The sequence below is a fragment of the Rattus rattus genome, chromosome 15 (genome assembly GCF_011064425.1).
Source record: "Rattus rattus isolate New Zealand chromosome 15, Rrattus_CSIRO_v1, whole genome shotgun sequence".
In the NCBI taxonomy this organism is placed as follows: Eukaryota; Metazoa; Chordata; class Mammalia; order Rodentia; family Muridae; genus Rattus; species Rattus rattus.
Genome location: NC_046168.1, coordinates 42,542,836 through 42,562,939, shown reverse-complemented (window position 1 = coordinate 42,562,939; position 20,104 = coordinate 42,542,836). Strand labels below are relative to the sequence as shown.

The window sequence follows — 20,104 nt, the reverse complement described above, 5'->3', positions numbered from 1 at the left end:
AAGATCTAGTTACTCATGCTAGTCAAATACACAGATGCTGATCAGTCAGTGGACCATAGTTCCACACTGATTGCTTCAATCATGCATGAATTTTCTTGAAAAAACAATCAGATACCTATGTTTAGCCCCTTTGACTTATCTTGACATGACCCACACCAGAACACTTGCCTAGCTATGCCAAATGTCTTTTGCAGAAAGAGAATGGAAGTCTAGAGCAAAAAGGAACAATTCCTGGACCTGTATGGGAATGAGAATCTTTCATGAAAGTGCACAGCCCTGAAATGGTCTGGATGTTGTAATAGTTTTCTGAAATGCTCTTCACTCTCTGTACCCTCCAAAACACAGTCAATTATTGAATCGTTCATTAAATACAGCATCACAGAAGCAAACTTCCAATATTAGCATCTAATTTGCAAGGTTTCCCCATTTTTTCTATTCCCTTTCCTAAGACACTTACCACCAAAGGGATTATGCTGGATCAAATGAGAATAACTACCTTGTGGGTTCCAAGGCACTGACTTCCCATGACAGAAGGGAGGATGAGATGCTAAATCCAGATCACAGGGCTGAGTCACTTCTGGCATGAAGACATATCTATCCTCATGGATGCCACTGAACTATGCACTGAGCATGTGCTTAGGTAATGTCAGGAACAAGAAGAGGATAATAAAGTGATATTATGGAGCAAGGAAAGGAGAAAAACAAACTATGTTTTTTCTAAAACACATCTTGCCAAATCTCCATCTGTTTTGAACTAATTACAGGAATAAATTTAGCTTATATATTCTCTTTTATAAATAATCTTAGCCAATTCTTTAAAAACATTTTAGTACAGCTGTACATAGAGCAAATTTTACTTCATAAAATCGTAAGTTAATAGAAAAACATGTAAAATTCAAAAACATCAACATTTATGACTGCATAGTCATATCCATTTCATAACTAGTTTTATATATAAATGCACATAATTTTTAGTTTTATTTATTAATAAAATGTATATTTGTTAAAAATAAATAAGGGTTCTACTTTTTGATGTGGACACAATGAAACTGAAATTGAGACTGATAGGCAGAATGGAAATTATAGATAAAACTTAAAAATTACTCAAAACCTAAGATCTAAAGAATGACTTATTTTATGAGACTTATATTTCTGAGCACTATTTAAATAAGAGGAAGAGATATGCCACTATAAGGAATTCCATTTGGAAATTATTGTTAGATTTAATCAAATACTGTGGAAGGTGGGATGAGTTTTATTACATGAGCCTCTCTTGGCTTCTAGATTTGTAGGTTATTTAATGCTATATTTGATCATATCCAGATTCACCACATCCGAAGAACAGGGAGCAATGAGATAAAGTAGAGAGGGTTGGGGATTTAGCTCAGTGGTAGAGCGCTTGCCTAGGAAGCGCAAGGTCCTGGGTTCGGTCCCCAGCTCCAAAAAAAAAAGAACCAAAAAAGAAAAAAAAAACAGATAAAGTAGAGAAAAATGGCCAGCAATCAGCTAATGAAAAGAATAATTTTGACAAAAGATAATGTATTAGCATCCAACAAACGTTTCTCAAACTTATTCTAGCAAAGCTAAACTAATGGTAGCACCATGATCTCACAAAAGCACTTGATTTAGCAACATGCTAAGTGCATGAATTTTAGATAAAAACTTCAAAGACATCCTTCTGAAAATACTATTTATTACAAAACAAATTTGGCAACTGGATGTGACTATTTTTCTGTCTGTTTTCTCTCCGTGCTTTGTATCTCCAGAAAAATTGGAATTATTGTGGTACCATGGGTAGGGGAAGATGTGCAAAGAAGAACTGTATAGTATCTTTGGACATAGTCTCAAACTGCCTTTTAAATTTGCATGTCTCTACCTGTAGTCTAGCTCTCAGAATGCATCAAAATTTTTTTCTTTGTTCAGTAGATGGTGGTTAATATAGACACTCGGGGCTGACTACAAAACCATGAATAACCGACTGCGTAGTACATTGTCGCAAATGGAACATCAGTATCACCCCCCTCCCAGAAAGGTTTAGAGATTCTATGAGCTATATATTCAGAATGACTGAAGCCAAACACCATCTTTGGGATAAGAGAGGACCACTTCACTTTTAGGCTCACATAAACTGAACTGTCTGTACGAGAAATGCGTAAGATCAGAACAAGTAACATTTTAGGATGAAGGAAGAAAAGGTTCATGAACCCGATAATAGAAAAGCTTCTGTGGAAGGGAATCAGTTTCCTTAAAGCTGTGACTCATGGTAATCAACACTCTGGTATATGGCTCCACATGCAGAAGTATATAAACAACAGAAATTGTAATAAGGGGTTATAGGAACTTAGAGTGGATCTCAGAGGACCTGCAAAGGGAAGATGTTGGAATGAAAAATAAAAAAAGTGTAAAATTCTCAAAAATAAGAATTAAAAGTAAAGAAAAGAGGTGTACGGAAATTTACTATTTGCCATGGTATATGTTCTATCTATTAGGATGATCAATAATAATAAAAGCAGTATTATTTAAAAGGACTAAGTAATTTCCCTCCATTTTGCTTATTTAATTCTACTCACTAGATGATATCTCTGACTAATTGCTTCTGCAACTTTAAGCTCTACTTCTCTAAATACCCAACACTTAAAAAAATAAGTATACACTGGTTAGTCTGTATACTAGTTAGATCCATTCAAAGCCCCACCAGCTAAGTTGAGGAAGACTTCATCCCTTCTGTGAACCAATGACCCATTCTGTTACATAGTCTGACTGGGATCCTTCATGCAGACCATGTTTCTTGACCACGACTACCATCATCTGACCAAAACCATTCAAATCCATTTTATAATACCTACTGGATGATTACTAAGGTTGTAACCTTATAGCCATGAATAAAGACATGTTTAGGCATGGTTTAGTTTTGTGTTTGTTTGCTTTTTTTGTTGCTCATTTGACCTCTTGTTTTTATTCTTGTGTGAAATGCTCTAGAAAATATACTTGAAGATTCCATTACACATCTTTGTTACACAAACTAGTTTAAATCAAAACTCAGTTTTGTTTCTTATTTGGACATTTCAAATAAAGTTACGTGTTCTTGTATACCAGCTAGTCTGCAACTCTGAACTACATCAAGATGTAGATTTATGGATGATAGATTGGAGAGTTTCTTTTTCTTTTCTTGGATAGTTTATGTATTTACATTTCAAATTTTATCCCCTTTCCTGGTTTCCCTATCTCTCATTCCCCTCCCCCTGTTTCTATGAGGATGCTACCCCTTCTACCAACCCACTCCTACCTCAACACCCTGGCATTACCCTTCATAGGGAAAATGCCTTCACAGGACCAAGACCTCCTCCTATTGCTGCCAGACAATGCCATCCTCTGCTACATATGCAGCTGGAGCCATGGGTGCACCATTGTGTACTCTTTAGTTGGTGGATTAGTCCCTGGGAAATCTGGGGCATCTGGTTGGTTGATGTGGTTCTTCCTATAGGGGGATTTTCTTTATTTTTAATTGGATAATTTTTATTTACATTTCAAATGTTATCCCCTTTCACTGACCAACCACCAACCCCTTCTTGCCTCACTGCCCTGATATTCCCCTGCACAGGGGGTCCAGCCTTGTCAGGACCAAGAGCTACTCCTCCCAGTAGTACCCAACAAAGCCATCCTTTGCTACATATGCAGCTGGAGTCATGGGTCTGTCCATGTGTACTCTTTGGATGGTGGCGTAGTCCCTTGGAGCTCTGATTGGTTGGTATTGTTGTCCTTACGAGGTTGTGAACCCCCTCAGCAACTTGTCCTTTCTCTAACTCCTCCAATGGACACCATTCTCAGTACAATGGTTGGCTGCAAGCATTAGACTCTGTATTTGTCATGCTCTGGCAGAGCCACTCAGGAGACAACTATATTAGGCTCCTGTCACCATGCATTTTGGCATCAGCAATAGTGTCTGGGTTTGGTGGCTGTATGTATCTGCCCCAAGAGGGCAGGCTCTGAAAGGCCATTACTCAAAATCTGCTTGAAACTTTGTCTCTATATCTTCTCCTATGAATATTTTTGTTCTCTTTCTAAGAAGGACTAAAGCATCTGCACTTTGGTCATCCTTCTTGAGTTTCATGTACTCTGTGGATGGTATGTTGGGAAATTGAAGCTTTGTGGCTAATATTCACTTACCAGTGAATCCATACCATTTGTGGGTTTTGTGCTTGGGTTACCTAACTCAGTATGACATTTTCTAGTTCTGTCCATTTGCCTATGAATTTCATGAAGTCACTGTTTTTAATAGCTGTGCAGTACTCCATTGTGTAGATGTATCACTTTTTCTGTGACCATTCCTCTGTTGAATTGCATCTGGGTTATTTGAACTTTCTGGATATTATAAATAAGGCTTCTATGAACATTGTGGAGCATGTGTCCTTATTATATGGTGGAGCATCATTAGGGTGTGTGCACAGGAGTGGTATAGCTGGTTCCTCAGGTAATATTATGTCTAATTTTCTGAGGAAACTCCAGACTAAATTGTAGAGTGGTTGTACCAGCTTGCAATCTAACCACCAGTGGAGAAGTGTTCCTCTTTCTTCACATCCTTGCCAGCATCTGTTGTCATCTGAGTTTTTGACCATAGCCATTCTCACTGGTGAGAGGTGGAATCTCAGGGCTGTTTTGATTTGCATTTCTCTAATGATTAATGATATTGAACATTTCTTTAGGTACTTTTAAGCCATTCGATATTCCTCAGCTTAGAATTCTGTTTAGCTCTGCACTCCATTTTTAATAGGGTTATTTGATTCTCTGGTGTCTAACTTTTTGAGTTCTGTGTATATATTAGATATTAGTCCTCTATCAGATGTAGAATTGATAAAGATCTTTTCCCAATCTGTTGGGTGCCATTTTGTCCTAATGAAAGTGTCCTTTGCCTTACAGAAGCTTGGCAGTTTTATGAGATCCCATTTGTCAATTCTTGATCTTAGAACATAAGCTGTTTATGTTCTCTTCAGGAAATTTTTCCCAGTGCCCATGTGTTCGAGGCTCTTCCCTACTTTTTCTTCTATTAGTTTGAGTGTATCTGGTTTGATGTGGAGGTCCTTGATCCACTTGGACTTTAGCTTTGTACAGGGCTATAAGAATGGATTGATTTGCATTCTTCTACATGCTGACCTCCAGTTGAACCAGCACCATTTGTTGAAAATGCTACCTTTTTTTCTACTGGATGGTTTTAGCTCCATTGTCAAAGATCTAGTGACCCTAGGTGTGTGGGTTCACTCTGGATCTTCAACTCTATTCCATTGATCAACCTGCCTGTCTCTGTACCAATAACATAGAGTATTTATCACTATTGCTCTGTAATACTGCTTGAGGTTAGGGATGGTGATTCCCTCAGAAGTTCTTTTATTGTCGAGGATAGTTTTCACTATCCTGGGTTTTTGTTATTCCAAATGAATTTGCAAATTGCTCTTTTGAACAATATGAAGAATTGAGTTGGAATTTTGGTGGGATTGCATTGATTCTGTAGATTGCTTTTGACAAAATGGCCATTTTTACTATATTAATCCTGCCAATCCATGAGCATAGACGATCTTTCCATATGCTTAGATCTTTTCAATTTCTTTCTTCAGGGACTCGAAGTTCTTGTTGTACACATCTTTCACTTGCTTGGTTAGCATCATATTGAGGTATTTTATATTATTTGTGACTATTGTGATGAATGTTTTTCCCATAATTTCTTTACTTCTGTTACTTTCTTTGTGTCTCTGTTTAGTTTCTGTTTCCATGATCTATATGTCCATTGCTGAGAGTGTGGTGTTAAATTCTCCCACTATTATTGTGTGAAGTGTAATGTGTTCTTTGACTGTTAGTAAGGTTTCTTTTATGATTGTAGGTTCCCTTGTATTTGGAGCATAGATATTCAGGATTAAGAGGCCATCTTGGTTGATTTCCTTTAATGAATATAAAGTGTCCTTTTTTTATCTTTTTGGATAACTTTTGGTTGAAAGTCAATTTTATTTAATATTAGAATGGCTACTCCATCTTGTTTCTTTGGACCATTTGCTTAGAAATTGTTTTTCAGCCTTTTGCTTTGAGGTAGTGTCTTTTTTTGTCACTGAGGTGTGTTTTCTGTATGAGTCCTCTTTACGTCTCCAGTCCATTAATCTATGTCTTTTTATTGAGGATTCAAGTTCATTGTGTTAAGAGATATTAAGAAATAGTGTTTCCTGTTATTTTTGTTGTTAAAGGTGGAATTGGGTTTGTGTGACTCTTTTCTTTTGGGTTTGTTGCAAGATTACTTTCTTGCTTTTTCTAGGGTGTAGTTTCCCTCCTTGTGTTGGAGTTTTTCATCTATTATCTTTTGTAGGGTTATATTTGTGGGAAAATATTATATAAACTTGGTTTTGTCATGGAATATCTTGGTTTCTCTATCTATGTTAATTGAAAATTTTGCTGGATATTGTATCCTGAGCTGGAGTTTGTGTTCTCTTAGGGTATGTATGACATCTGCCCACGTCTTCTGGCTTCCATAGTCTCTGTGAGAAGTCTGGCATAATTCTGATAGGTCTGCCTTTATATGTTACTTGACCTTTTCCCCTTACTGCTTCTAATATTCTTCCTCCCTCCCTCCCTCCCTCCCTCCCTCCCTCCCTCCCTTCCTTCCTTCCTTCCTTCCTTCCTTTCTTTCTTTCTCTCTTTAATTTAAGAATCTTCACTCTCTTCTATACCTATTATCCTTAGGTTTGATCTTCTCGTTGTGTCTCGGATTTCCTGGATGTTTTGGGTTAGGAGGTTTTTGTGTTTTTCATTTTCTTTGATTGTTGTGTCAATGTTTTCTATGGTATCTTCTGTCCCTGAGATTCTCTCTTCCATCTCTTGAATTCTGTTGGTGATGCTTGCATCTATGGCTCCAGATCTCTTTCCTAGGTGTTTTATCTCCAGGGTTATCTCCTTTGCGATTTCTGTATTGTTTCTATTTTCATTTGTAGATCCTGTATGGTTTTTTCAATTTCTTCACCTGTTTGGTTGTGTTTTCCTGTAACTTTTTAAGGGATTTTTGTGTTTTCTCCTTAAGGGCTTCTACTAGTTTACCTGTGTTGTCTTGTATTTTTTAGGGGAGTTCTTATGTCCTTACAGTACTCCAGCATTGTCATAAGATGTGATTTTAGATCTACATCTTGCTTTTCCAGTGTGTTTGAATATCCAGTGTTTGCTTTGTTGGGAGAACTGGGCTCTGATGTTGCCAAGTAGTCTTGGTTTCTGTTGCTTAACTTCCAACGCTTGCCTCTTGCCATCTGGTTGTCTCTGGTGTTAGCTTGTCTTGCTGTCTTTGAGAATGGCTTGACCCTCCTTTATACCTCTGTGTTAGCACTTCTAGAGACCAGCTTTCTCCCAGCAGAACTGAGTACTGAGAGCTGTGTCACGGTGTCTGCTCAGGGTGCAGGCAGTGGTCTTACCTCTGCTCTCAGGTTTGTCAGCACTCCTAGAGACTGGCTTTCAGCTCTTGGTGCAGGCAGAGGTGGGAAGGATCCTCTCTCTGACTATTCTTTGGTTCCAGTGTCCAGAGAGCTCCAGGCAGGTTCCTCTTGGTCCAGGAATGTGAGCAGAAGTGGTAGTCTCCCCTGTGCTCTCAGGAATGTCTGTACTTCTGAGAGTCCAGCGCTCTCCTCCAAGGGATTTGTGTATAGAGAGCTGTGGGTCCGGGTCAGCTCTGGGCACTGGCCAGAATTTTCTTAAATTCTATACTTTTGAGAAAACAACATTTAATTTAATAGTCATTTACATAACATAAAAATCCTTTCTCCCTACTTTCATCAGCATTGACAATATGTGTAGAATTATATTTATTTATCATATTATTATCACTGAGAATGATAATTGCTTTTAATTTTAATTTATTTGCTACTTAGAAATGGATTATTTTGTCTTTGTTGATAGTATTTTTATTATTGTGATCACATAAGAATTTATACATCTACAAATGATAAACTTTCATATAACTTTTTCCTTTGATATCATTTACGTTGTTCCAGTTAGCTTCTGAAATTATTCCTTTCAAGTGAGTCACAAGATATTTGAGTTGAGGACAATCTGAAAACATTAGAGCTTGATCTTACAGGAAGTATGCTAGTTCGTTCTACTAGAAAGTGGCTTCACTTTTTATAAGCATTGTTTTCTCTAATATTATTCTTTCTTGGCCATATTATAAGATGAATTTTACAAAATCAACAATATAACAAATCAGGATTCAAAGTGAAAGCCTCCTCATCTCCTGGGATGAGTAAATACTCAGATCTACCTAGCATTGATGTCAAGGTTGCACGAAGCCTATATTCTGTTTAAACTCACCTCACAAACAATTTTGATGAACATCAAATCTGAAGATCATAAAAATGAAACAATGGTTCTTTAAATTTAAAAGTAACATTCTTGGACAATATTTCAAAATAATGGCGTTATGTATTCATTCCACCTTCCTAAGAAACTGTTGGTAAATACACTTGTTTGGGTGAATGATGTCATTGTCCTTAGCAATGCAGATGAATTGCTTCTATTCCAGAAAATAGCATTTCACCCAGACATGGGCAAGAAAATTTAAACTTGTGGGCCATACAGAAAAAGAAGACATGGATGTAGGATGGGGAATTGTTGAGAAGAAGGCTCCAAGCAGAGAGTGAGATCAGATGAGAGGGACAGAGGTGCAAAGAACTAAAATTCATTATGTAGACATTTAATATTGGCAAACAAAAAATTTAAAAATCGGACATTAAAAAAATTAAAAATGCGCTCATTGAAATGATCCATATTAAAATAACCTTTCAACAAAAATCTTCACAATTTTTAGTAGTAATTAGCACCACTTTAATTAAAAGTGAAATTCCAAAAAATCAGTCACTAGTAGATAATGGGCTTTGATTTCTAAACCATAACAACAACAACAACAAAAGTTAACTTTAGCCATATGATTAAAAAGTGCCAGAGGCAAGAAAAAGGCAGGAACAAGAGAGAGAAATGGAAGTTCATGAGTAATACCATCTGCTTTGCCTTGCCTAGAGTTGACCATGGGAGATTGCCTTTGAGATAAGTTATTAAGTCACATTTTGTGTGTTTGTGTAAAAATTGGCTCCATGGTTTTAATACTTAAATTTTTTGTCATGTAACTCTTTTTAAATTAATATATTTATAATTCTGTATCTCCAAAGACCTGTAAAAAGTTGATACTCATTCTACATTTATAAAGTTTAATCACCTATATTTGGTCAGATGAATATTTCTGTAAAAATGCAATGACATTCTTTTATTGTTCACGGGTAAAGTCATTTTTAATGTGTCCTAATTTTTAGATAGCAAACTCTGGATTATTAACAGTCAAAAGATCCCTAAGTAGTGGTATTGTTTAATTCTGTCTGCTTGTTTCAGTAAATTGGAGGACGTTTGTGTATTAGCATCCTGATATTGATTCTTTCGCTATTTTCAGATTGAAATTAATGGAAAGGAAAAGTAGAGAGGAATATTTTATTTTTCACTTTTAGGGCAGCATTTCTTTATGCACAAAGATGCCACTGAAATGTGGTGTGAACCACAGATAAAAATGATAAACTTCATAAAAAGGAACTTGGCTAAGGAAGTATGTTCAACCACTGTCTAGATTTCTGAGTCATTGTCATTGTGTTCAAGTATCATTTACATAAAACTATTACATAAATCTGCATCTTCATTTTCTATTGATTGATTTACTATTTACAATCCACTGGAAGGAGAAGTATGGTGGGTCTTTGACTGATGTAATACTAAATGTTGTTGTTTTAAATGGCTGCATGTAAGATTAATATATATATAATATATGGAATGCATACATATTTTGACATTTTTCAATGTAGATAACTAATGGGGCAATGTTCTTTCATTTTCAGCACTGATTTTCATTGGTATTTCCTTAGAAACAAATATGAAATTCATACACATATTGGTTTCAGGAGTCCATGACCAAAGTTGAAACATTATCTTTTATTTTAAAAAATGTACAACTGGGTAAAAATGTGAGTTACCTGGCTAGCAAGGTTCAACCCTTCATGCTTCAGTTAATCTAACCCACTTAGTATCTAAAGATGTTTCATTGCTTCACAAAATCCTTGCCTGGTATAATGACTTCCATAAAAAGATTCTTATTATCTAAACAATTCATATGCACACTGTAGACATTCAGTCCTGGGTTTATACCCAAAAGATGCTCCAACATACAACAAAGAAACATGCTCCATTATGTTCATAGCAGTCTTATAATAGCCAGAAGCTGGAAAGATCCCAGATGCCCTTCAACAAAGGATTGGATACAGAAAATGTGGTACATCTCCACAATGGAATACTACTCAGCTATCAAAAACAATGACTTTATGAAATTCATAGGCAAATGGGTAGAACTAGAAAATATTATCCTGAGTGAGGTGACCCAATCACAGACAAATACACATGGTATGCACTCATTGATAAGTGGATATTAGCCCAAATGCTCAAATTACCCAAGATGCACAGACCACATGAAACTCAAGAAGGATGATCAAAATGCAAATGCTTCACTCCTTCTTTAAAAGGTAAACAAGAATACCCTTGGGATGGAATAGGGAGGCAAAGTTTAGAGCAGAGACTGAAGCAACAGCCATTCAGAGCCTGCCCCACATGTGACCCATATATATACAGACACCAAAACTAGATGAGATGGATGAAGCAAAGAAGTGCATGCTGACAGGAACTGGATATAGATCTCTCCTGAGAGACACAGCCAGAACATGTCAAATACAGAGGTGAATGCCAGTAGCAAACCACTGAACTGAGAACGGGACCCCTGTTGGAGGAATTAGAGAAAAGACTGAAAGTGCTGAAGGGGCTTGCACTCCATAAGAACAGCAATGCCAACCAACCAGAGCTTCCAGGGACTAAACCACTACCCAAAGACTATATATATGGACTGACCCTGGGATCCAACTGCATAGGTAGCAGTGAATAGCCCTGTTGGGGCACCAGAGAAAGGGGAAGCCCTTGGTCCTGCAAAGGGTGGACCCACAGTGTAGGGGATTATGGGGGAATGGTAATGGGGAGTGGATGGGGATGGGAACACCCATATAAAAGGGGAGGGGAGGGGCTAGGGGACTGATGGACAGGAAACTGGGAAAGGGAATAACATTTGAAATGCAAATAAGAACTACCTAATTTAATAAAAATGGAAGAAGAAAAAGAACATGAAGGTATGATAGATAGCAACGTATTCCAGAATGTGTCTTCTAAGTGCAGCTGCCTGAGTGTATCTTTCAAAAAAATTAATTCAATCACACCACCTCTTCAGCACTCTCTACAATTAAGTTTATAGCATACAGAGGCCTCTCTTCCAGTAATTCTTAACTTCTTAATATAATGTTATTTTTTCATAATTCCTCCTTTTTCACATCCTCTATTCATTACTTATTTACTTCGTTCATACATCTTGACAGAAAGATATTTATTTCTTACTATAAATCATGGAAATGGTGCTAGGAAACACACTTACTTTATACAGCACTTTATAGGTTCTTTACTTCCTGGAACTTACAATTCCTTTTTTTCTGAACTAAAGTGCATTCAATGCATTTAAATGGGAATCAAGGGCTGCAGAACTTTGCAGTAGCCTTGGAGATGCACAGAAAATTACAAAACAAGGTTTAGAATTACTGCATAAAAATAGGATTTCATCTGTAAAATATATTGGAATGTACAAAATTATGCATCTTCAGTTTGTTTATCAAGGTCATTTCTTAAATTTTGTAGAAGGTAGTAATGAACATCTACAATTACCATACACAGAGTCCGACTAGTATTACAATGTTTTTTTATGTACAACGAATTGTTTTGCAGTGTTTCATTGATTAAGGAGTCACTCTGATTGTACATTAAATACCTCAGGTCACAAAGTGTCTGATTCAGTATTTCTTAAATCAATAAATTTTTTGTAAACAGTGTGTTTATGATAATCAACTAACTGTGTGAAGAAGCAAAGTAAGTAGCTTTTGGAAAGAGATTCTACTTAGCGTTTAACCCTAATTTTTCAATTTAATTATTTTGCAATCCTTACTATAGAGCATGTATACAGTACAGTTTTGTCCAATGAGGATGAATAAATAAGTGATAATAGTTTAGTGAACTTTTTAAATATACATTTTCAAAAAGGGTTAGTTATTTGAAGTATACAGCAATGATTCCAAGGTCTATGAGAACACTTCATTGATTTTTCTCCATACTTTTTGTTTCTTTTAGAACGATTCAATGTTTATCTTATGCCTACACCCAACCTTGATATTTATGGTGAATGCACAATGCAGATCACTCATGAGAATATCTATCTCTGGGATATCCACAATGCCAAGGTCAAGCTGGTGATGTGGCCTCTTAGCTCACTGAGGAGATATGGTCGGGATTCAACTTGGTTCACCTTCGAGTCAGGAAGGTAAGTTCCAATTCATGACAAAAGTGCAACAGACATTTAAAAGTGTCCTGTGAATGAAATTATGGCTGCCATTGCCACATATAAGCATTAAGGTATAAAAGGTCAAAGTTAGCATGTATTATTCTCTTGTTTCTTATTAATGACTTTAAAAAGTCATTAATGATAATGTTAATTACTCCAGTCAAAAGAATTCCAGCCTCACACATGTATACTAAACTATTTTAATAATGTAAGATATTGAAGTACTGTAATACTAATTTTGACATGTTTCACACAGTAATATTCCTATACTACAAAATTTGTCCTTAATTGCATTATTTTTGTGAGTTTATTAAAAGCAAATGGTATAAAAATGCTGTTTTAAGATCATTTATGTTTTACATTTTAGGTTTCAGATGAGTTATAAAACTTTATAAAAATTTCTCCCAGGATATTCTGGTAACATTAGTGATTAAGTTAAATTTATACAATGGAATACTACTCAGCTATTAGAAACAACTTAAGATTCTAAATGACTGACAAAATTTTAGTATAGCCACAATTGTCATAAAACAAAAAGGTTGACTTTTTATCATAGCATATGTCTGATGCCCATAAAAAACTGAAATAAATGGATTGTTCACAATTACAATTCATATACATGGAATTATACATGATACAAATTAACATTTTTAATCCTCAAACATCCTTAGGAAAATATAAACCTAATCTGAGACTTAAATTTAGGAACATTTTTCCATGTCAGGAACTGTACTCAAAATCTCATACATATGTGATTGCCCTAGTCAGTGAGCTATATCTTCAGCCTTGATTTACGATTTCTATGAAACAGAATGATGGTTAATGCATCAGTCTTACCAGGAAAAAATTGATTTAGTATACTGTTCAAATGAATTCATAGTCTTAAACAAAAATTTTGACTGAAGTTCTAATGCATGTGAAGCAGGAACTTTATTTATTTGTGGGGGGAATTTTTTAATTTACGAGCAAATATTCCTGAGCCACAGTAATTTTCCTAGAACAAAGTAATTTTACAGCAAGGAAATATTACACTTTACCATGTTGATTTCTCTGAAGAGTCTTGAATCTTGCATTTACTTAGTAACTCTGAATTCATTCAACTATGTATTCCTCTCTGCCTAGGAACTCAGAGTACAATAATGATCACAATCTTCATAATAGTTGAAAATAGAAATTTCAACACAAACAATGCTTTTAGAGATGTACACTGTTTTGAAATTACAACATTATATAGATGATAATCTTTTTAGATAGTCACTCATCAAAAGTAAGTATTGCTTGGTTTCTTGGTGTTTAACTTAAGTTCTTTATATATTTTGGATATCAACCCTCTGTCATATGTAGGGTTGGTGAATATCTTTTCCCATTCTGTAGTTGTTTTGTTCTATTGATGGCTTTGCCTTACAGAAGCTTTTCAATTTCATGAGGTCCCATTTAGCTGTTGATCTTAGTACTTGAGCTGTTGATACTCTCTTTTGTCTCCTATACCAATGCATTCCAGGCTATTTTCAACTTTCTCTTCTATGAGATTTCACGAAGCCGATTTCATGTTAAGGTTTTTGATACACTTGGACTTGAGTTTTGTGCAGGATGATAAAAATAGATCTATATGCATTTTCTACTTGTGAACACCCAGTTAATCAAGCACAATTGGTTGAATATGCTTTTTTCCCATTATATGGTTTTGGATTCTTTGTCAAGTGTCTGTAGGTGTGTGGATTTGTTTCTGGATCATTGATTTAATTCTATCAATCAACCTATCTATATTTATGCCAATACCATGCAACATTTATTACTATTTCTCTGTAGTACAGCTTGATATCAGGGATGATAATACCCCTAGAAGTTCTTTAATTGTACAGGATTACTTTAGCTACCCTGGGTTTTTGTTCTTCCATATGATATTGAGTAATGTTCTTTCAAGGTCTGTAAAGAATCGTGTTGAAGTTTTGATAGAAGTTGCATTGGATAAAAGTATGGTGCACTGAACTAAATAAACATTCTCTACAAGGAAATCTCTTCTGTCTGGGAATCACTTAAAGAAATGTTCAAACTCCTTAGTTACCAGGGAAATGCAAATCAAAATGACTCTGAGATTCCAGTGTATACCTTTCAGAATGTCTAAATAAAAAACTCAAACTACAGCTCATGCTGGGTAGGATGTGGAGCAAGGAGAACACTCCCCCACTGCTGCTGGAATGCCTTATACAAGTACTTTGAAAATACATCTGGTGGTTTCTCAGAAAATTGGCAATAGTTCTACCTTAAGACTCAGCTATGCCATTTCTGTGTATATACCCAAAAGATGCACAATCATACCACAAGAAAATTTGCTCAACTATGTTCATAGCAGCTTTATTTATAACTGCAAGAAACTGGGAATAACCTAGATGTTACTCAACCAAAGAATCCAAAAAATGGATTTATGCAATGGAATGCTACTCAGTTATTACAAAGAAGGACATCATAAAATTTGAAGACAACTAGATGGAACTAGAAAATTTCATGAGTGAGGTAACCCAGACCCAGAAAGGCAGACATGCTATTTACTTATTTATCAGTGGATATTATCTGTAAATAACCATGCTACCATCAAAAGACCCAAATAAGCTAAGTAACAAAGAATACCAGAGTCATCAAGTAGAAGAAACAAAATAGATACTGCAAGTGACAGAGGGAAGGAACAGGGTTGGAGAGAGTGTAGAAGGGGAACAGGAGAAATTGGGTGTGGAAGGGTGGATAGAGAGAGAGAGAACAGAAAGAGAGAACTGAGATTGGTTGGGGTGGAGGTCATTGCTAGGATGAACTAGAATCCTAGGACAAGGGAAACTCCCAGGAACCTATGAGGGTAACCCAAGCTAAGACTCCTAGAAATAGAGGATGAGGAACCTGAAATGGCCACCTCCTGCAACCAGGCAAGACAAACAATGGAGAGATGGTGAAACCAACCTAGCCACAAAACCTTCAACCCATAATTTGTCTTGCTTACAATATGATCAGGGATAAAGATGAAGCAGAAATTGAGAGAATGGCCAACAAATAAACTGGCATAACTTGAGACACACACCGTGAGAGAGCCAGCATTAATTATCATATTATTATTATCACATTATTAATGATAGTCTGCTATACTTGCAGACAAGAATCTAGCATAACTGTCCTGGAAGGGCTCCACCCAGCAGCTGATAGAAATAAAATCAAAGACCCATAGCCAAACTTTAGGTGAGGCTAGGGAAATCTTGTAGAAGAAGGGGAGTTTTGATTGAAGGAGCCAGAGGGGTCAAAGACACCACAAGAAAACTTACGAAATCAACTAAACTGGACACATAGTGGCTCATGGAGATTGAACCACCAAACAAAAAGCATACATGAGATGGACAGACCTAGGCCCCTTCACAGATGTGCAGCTTGGTCTTTGTGCCCCTAACAACTATAGAAGGGCCTGTTTCTGACTATGTTGCCCGCTTTTGTACACCTTTTCCCTAACTGGGCTGCCTTGTCCAGGCTCAATAGGAGAAATGTATGTAGCCCTCTGGAACTTGATATACCAAAGTGGGATTATATCCATGGGAAGCCTTCCCTTCTCTGAGGAGAAAGGGCACACCTACAATCTCAGTGCTTGAGAGGCAACTGAGTCTCTGGATTCCAGACCAATTTAGTGTAGATAGTGAGCCACAGGCCATCAAGAGTTATACTGTGAGACTATCTAAAAAAATAAAGTGGAATATTTCCTGGAATTATTGAATTGGTATTCTTCATGTTTTCCTATCCCTCTCTTCCTACCACATGTCTTTCTATGTAATTCTTGATCCTACCTTTAAATATGGTAAAGCTTTAAAGTTAGCATCCAAAGTCCCATATCAGACTATGTTCTTGGCAACATGTGCTAAACTTCTATGACTTTGACTACTTTAATAGTATTAAAATGCACGAAGACACAACAGCACATTAGAATAGGTAAGGGTCATACTCTCCTAATATTCACTGTGCTTTTGGCTTATCGGTTTTGTTTTGGCTGTTTGCCATAATAACATCACAAAAAAGATACTACAATATTGAAAAGTCATGTGCATATCTCCACATTGATGAGTCTTGGGCTTTAGAGAGAGTTAGCTTTTGATTACTATTTCCTTTCTCACTCATTTAGCCTGGGTCATTGGTCTATACCAGAGCTGAGTTTTCATCCTTATATTAGGGGCCTGTGTTTTCCTAGCTGGGTCTGAAGAAGCTGAGAGAGTTAGTGACTGTAAAGTTGCAAACAGCATGGTATTGACCCAAAACTAGCATTGGTGAAATCATTTTTCTAAAATCCTTCCTCAGAAAGCTTATAGTTTGTCTGTGTCTAATCTCTTAGGAACTTTCTAGATCATCTTGAAGAATTCGTATCAACAAAAATGTTAAATACTACTAGGTTATATTCTTGGCCTTAACCACAGAAATTTGGGTAGAAACAAGCCAAGCACAACACTTGGGAGAACACCTGCCTTTAAAAACCTGACAGATCTGAATACTCTAGAAATAGAAGCCAAAGTTCCTGTGTAGGCTTATTGTGAAAATGTGACTGGCGCAAAAGAACTTTGAGAATAAATCAAAGGGAAATACTAAATGGCTGCCCTTATTATAACAGATGCTCAGAGAATAACTTTGAGTAAGTAGTTTCTCTGCCATTCAAGATCCAGTGGGGTGTATAAAAATTCTTTGATATACAATATATATTTCTTTGAGATGAGGTTTTTGATGTGATAGTGTTGTCTATGGTAAAATCCGACTATAAAGCAATGAAAATATGTTTATATTTTACAATATATAGAAAAATGAGGTAATTTCACACCATATTATATAAGATTTGGCTAGCCTAACTGCACACCCTCAAGTCAGAAACCTTAACTCACATTGAACTTGTATCTATAGATGGCACTGTGTCCTCCCAAAATTATGTTGAAGACCTTACCCCCAAGGTAATCATGTTTGTAGAGCCCTTGGGAGATATTTAGGTTAAGATAGGATCATAAATATAAGGTGGTCTCCATAATAGCATCTTCATTCAGATACAGGAGCTGGAGAGATGGTTCTGGTGTTATGAACACTTTCTGATTTTCCAGGAGATCTGAGTTCAATCTCCGGGATCCTTGTCAGATAACTCACAGCCTGCTGTGTCTATAGTTCCATGTGGGATCTGACACCTCTGGCCTCTGTCACATAACCACACAGAGGGATGTAACTAAAAATAATTCTTAAATATTAAAAATAAATAAGAGACGCTAGAGAACTTGTTCACCTTACACTCTTGTGTCATATACAGACACAGCAAGAAGACATCTATTTCATGCAAAGTAAAAACATATACTACTTCCATATTGACTTTGAGCATTTAGAATGCTGGGATCATAAATTTCTGCATCTTAATCCACTCCCAGTCTAGAGATGGACAACACCAAACTCAGGACTTTGGTCCTAGATTTGATAAGCATGGGGAGAGTATGCATTCATCTTCCCTGCTTTTAATTAGTTATTTTAATTTTCTGCTGCCTTAACTTCCCTATTGTGATTGCATGTAACCTGGAGTTTTGAGTTAAAATAACTTTCTATTCCCTCCCTAAGATGCTCTTTTTAAGGGTATTCATTACTGTAATAAAAATTAAGCTAGGCCAATAAGTATTGACATAAGTACATAGTTTAAAATTATGAACTCACAGAAGAAACAAAATTCTAATCTAGCCATAAAATTATGACAAGGATTTTTCAAATACTAAAATAAAATAAAATCTATGAGAAATATATTAATTTTGTATCACCAAAGCTAAAGCGTTAGATTTTTCTGAAGACATCCTAGACAAAGTGAAAAGACAAGCCAGTAACAAAGTTTAAAAGAATTAAACCATATCCTTCCTGGGAAATTAGATGCATTCAAAATTCCTAAACAGTTTATACAACCCTAAGTTAAAAGACAAATAATCCATGCATAAATGGGCCAAAAGTATCAGTTTGTGACAGAAGCTATACTGATACTCTGAAAAACACATGTAGAAAATATGACCAACAAAATTGGAAACCAGGAATGATAAACGAAAACAAAGTTCCACTGCATTCAGCCTTGTCAAAAACCAAACAGAACACCAGTGGGACGAGCAGAGACAACATTTTTTTTTATCTTTATTAACTTGAGTATTTCTTATTTACATTTCGATTGTTATTCCCTTTCCCGGTTTCCGGGCCAACATCCACCTAACCCCTCCCCTCCCCTTCTCTATGGGTGTTCCCCTCCCAATCCTCCCCCAATTACTGCCCTCCCCCCAACAATCATGTTCACTGGGGGTTCAGTCTTAGCAGGACCAAGGCTTCCCCTTCCACTGGTGCTCTTACTAGGCTATTCATTGCTACCTATGAGGTTGCAGCCCAGGGTCAGTCCATGTATAGTCTTTGGGTAGTGGCTTAGTCCCTGGAAGCTCTGGTTGGTTAGCATTGTTGTTCATATGGGGTCTCGAGCCCCTTCAAGCTCTTCCAGTCCTTTCTCTGATTCCTTCAACGGGGGTCCCGTTCTCACTTCAGTGGTTTGCTGCTGGCATTCGCCTCTATATTTGCTGTATTCTGGCTGTGTCTCTCAGGAGAGATCTACATCCGGCTCCTGTCTGCCTGCACTTCTTTGCTTCATTCATCTTGTCTAATTGGGTGGCTGTATATGTATGGGCCACATGTGGGGCAGGCTCTGAATGGGTGTTCCTTCTGCCTCTGTTTTAAACTTTGCCTCCTTATTCCCTGCCAAGGGTATTCTTGTTCCCCTTTTAAAGAAGGGCTGGAGAGATGGCTCAGCCGTTAAAAGCTAGGCTCACTACCAAAGATAACAATTTTTATTCTCTTGGTAATGTGAAGGAAAACTGGCATACAATTTATAGAAATTCTTTGACTGTTTTCATGTATACAGTATGACAGAGAAATTTTACTTCTACAAATTTACTTTTAAAAGACTATTCACACCTAGATGCCCATAGTTGCCTTCTGTATAGTAGTCAAAATGGAAACAACGACATTTACAACAAGTTGACTGGATACACCAATCACAGTAATGTTATTTAATATAACATCTCTTTCTAAAACTCTACAAAGTCTAAGCCAAGGAATGTTATTCTAAGCAGCACATATGAGTACATTTGAACAAAATTCTATTAAACTAATTTATATGGACAGGAAGACAGAAAGTTTGAGTTATATGTATAATACGCTGTTTTCATGTACAAAGAAAATTTTCAGGTGATTAGAAATGATAAAGGTTTCACTAGTAAAAATTAAGACTTATTGTGATGGATTAATTAATTGGTTCCATTTATCCATTTCATGCCATATATATGTCTCAAAGCATCATATGGTACACATATTTTATTTTTTCTAGATTATATGATATGATCTTAAGTATAATATGCTTAAGTAAGCTATTTCAAGCATGCATAGCCTGATTTGCTCATACTTACCTCCCCCCCTTTATTCTGTCTAGTCTTCCCCTTCTCCACCTCTCATGAATCCTCTTCCTTTTCCCACATAATTTACTTTGTATTTTAATAATTTAAAACATTTGTCTACATATAAATAAATGTGTGTAAATAAATAAATACATGATATTTGTAATTCTCAGTC

At 36.3% G+C, this 20,104-nt stretch overlaps 1 protein-coding gene across 1 annotated transcript in view; it reads left to right on the top strand.

Annotated features, from left to right (window-relative positions):
• The window catches only part of Dok6 (docking protein 6), a 335,875-nt gene that overhangs the window by 252,489 nt on the left and 63,282 nt on the right, over nucleotides 1–20,104 (top strand). Inside the window, exon 5 of the mRNA XM_032885739.1 lies at nucleotides 12,265–12,454. Coding sequence (XP_032741630.1) covers nucleotides 12,265–12,454 — 190 coding nt within the window. The remainder of the gene's footprint in view (nucleotides 1–12,264; nucleotides 12,455–20,104) is intronic.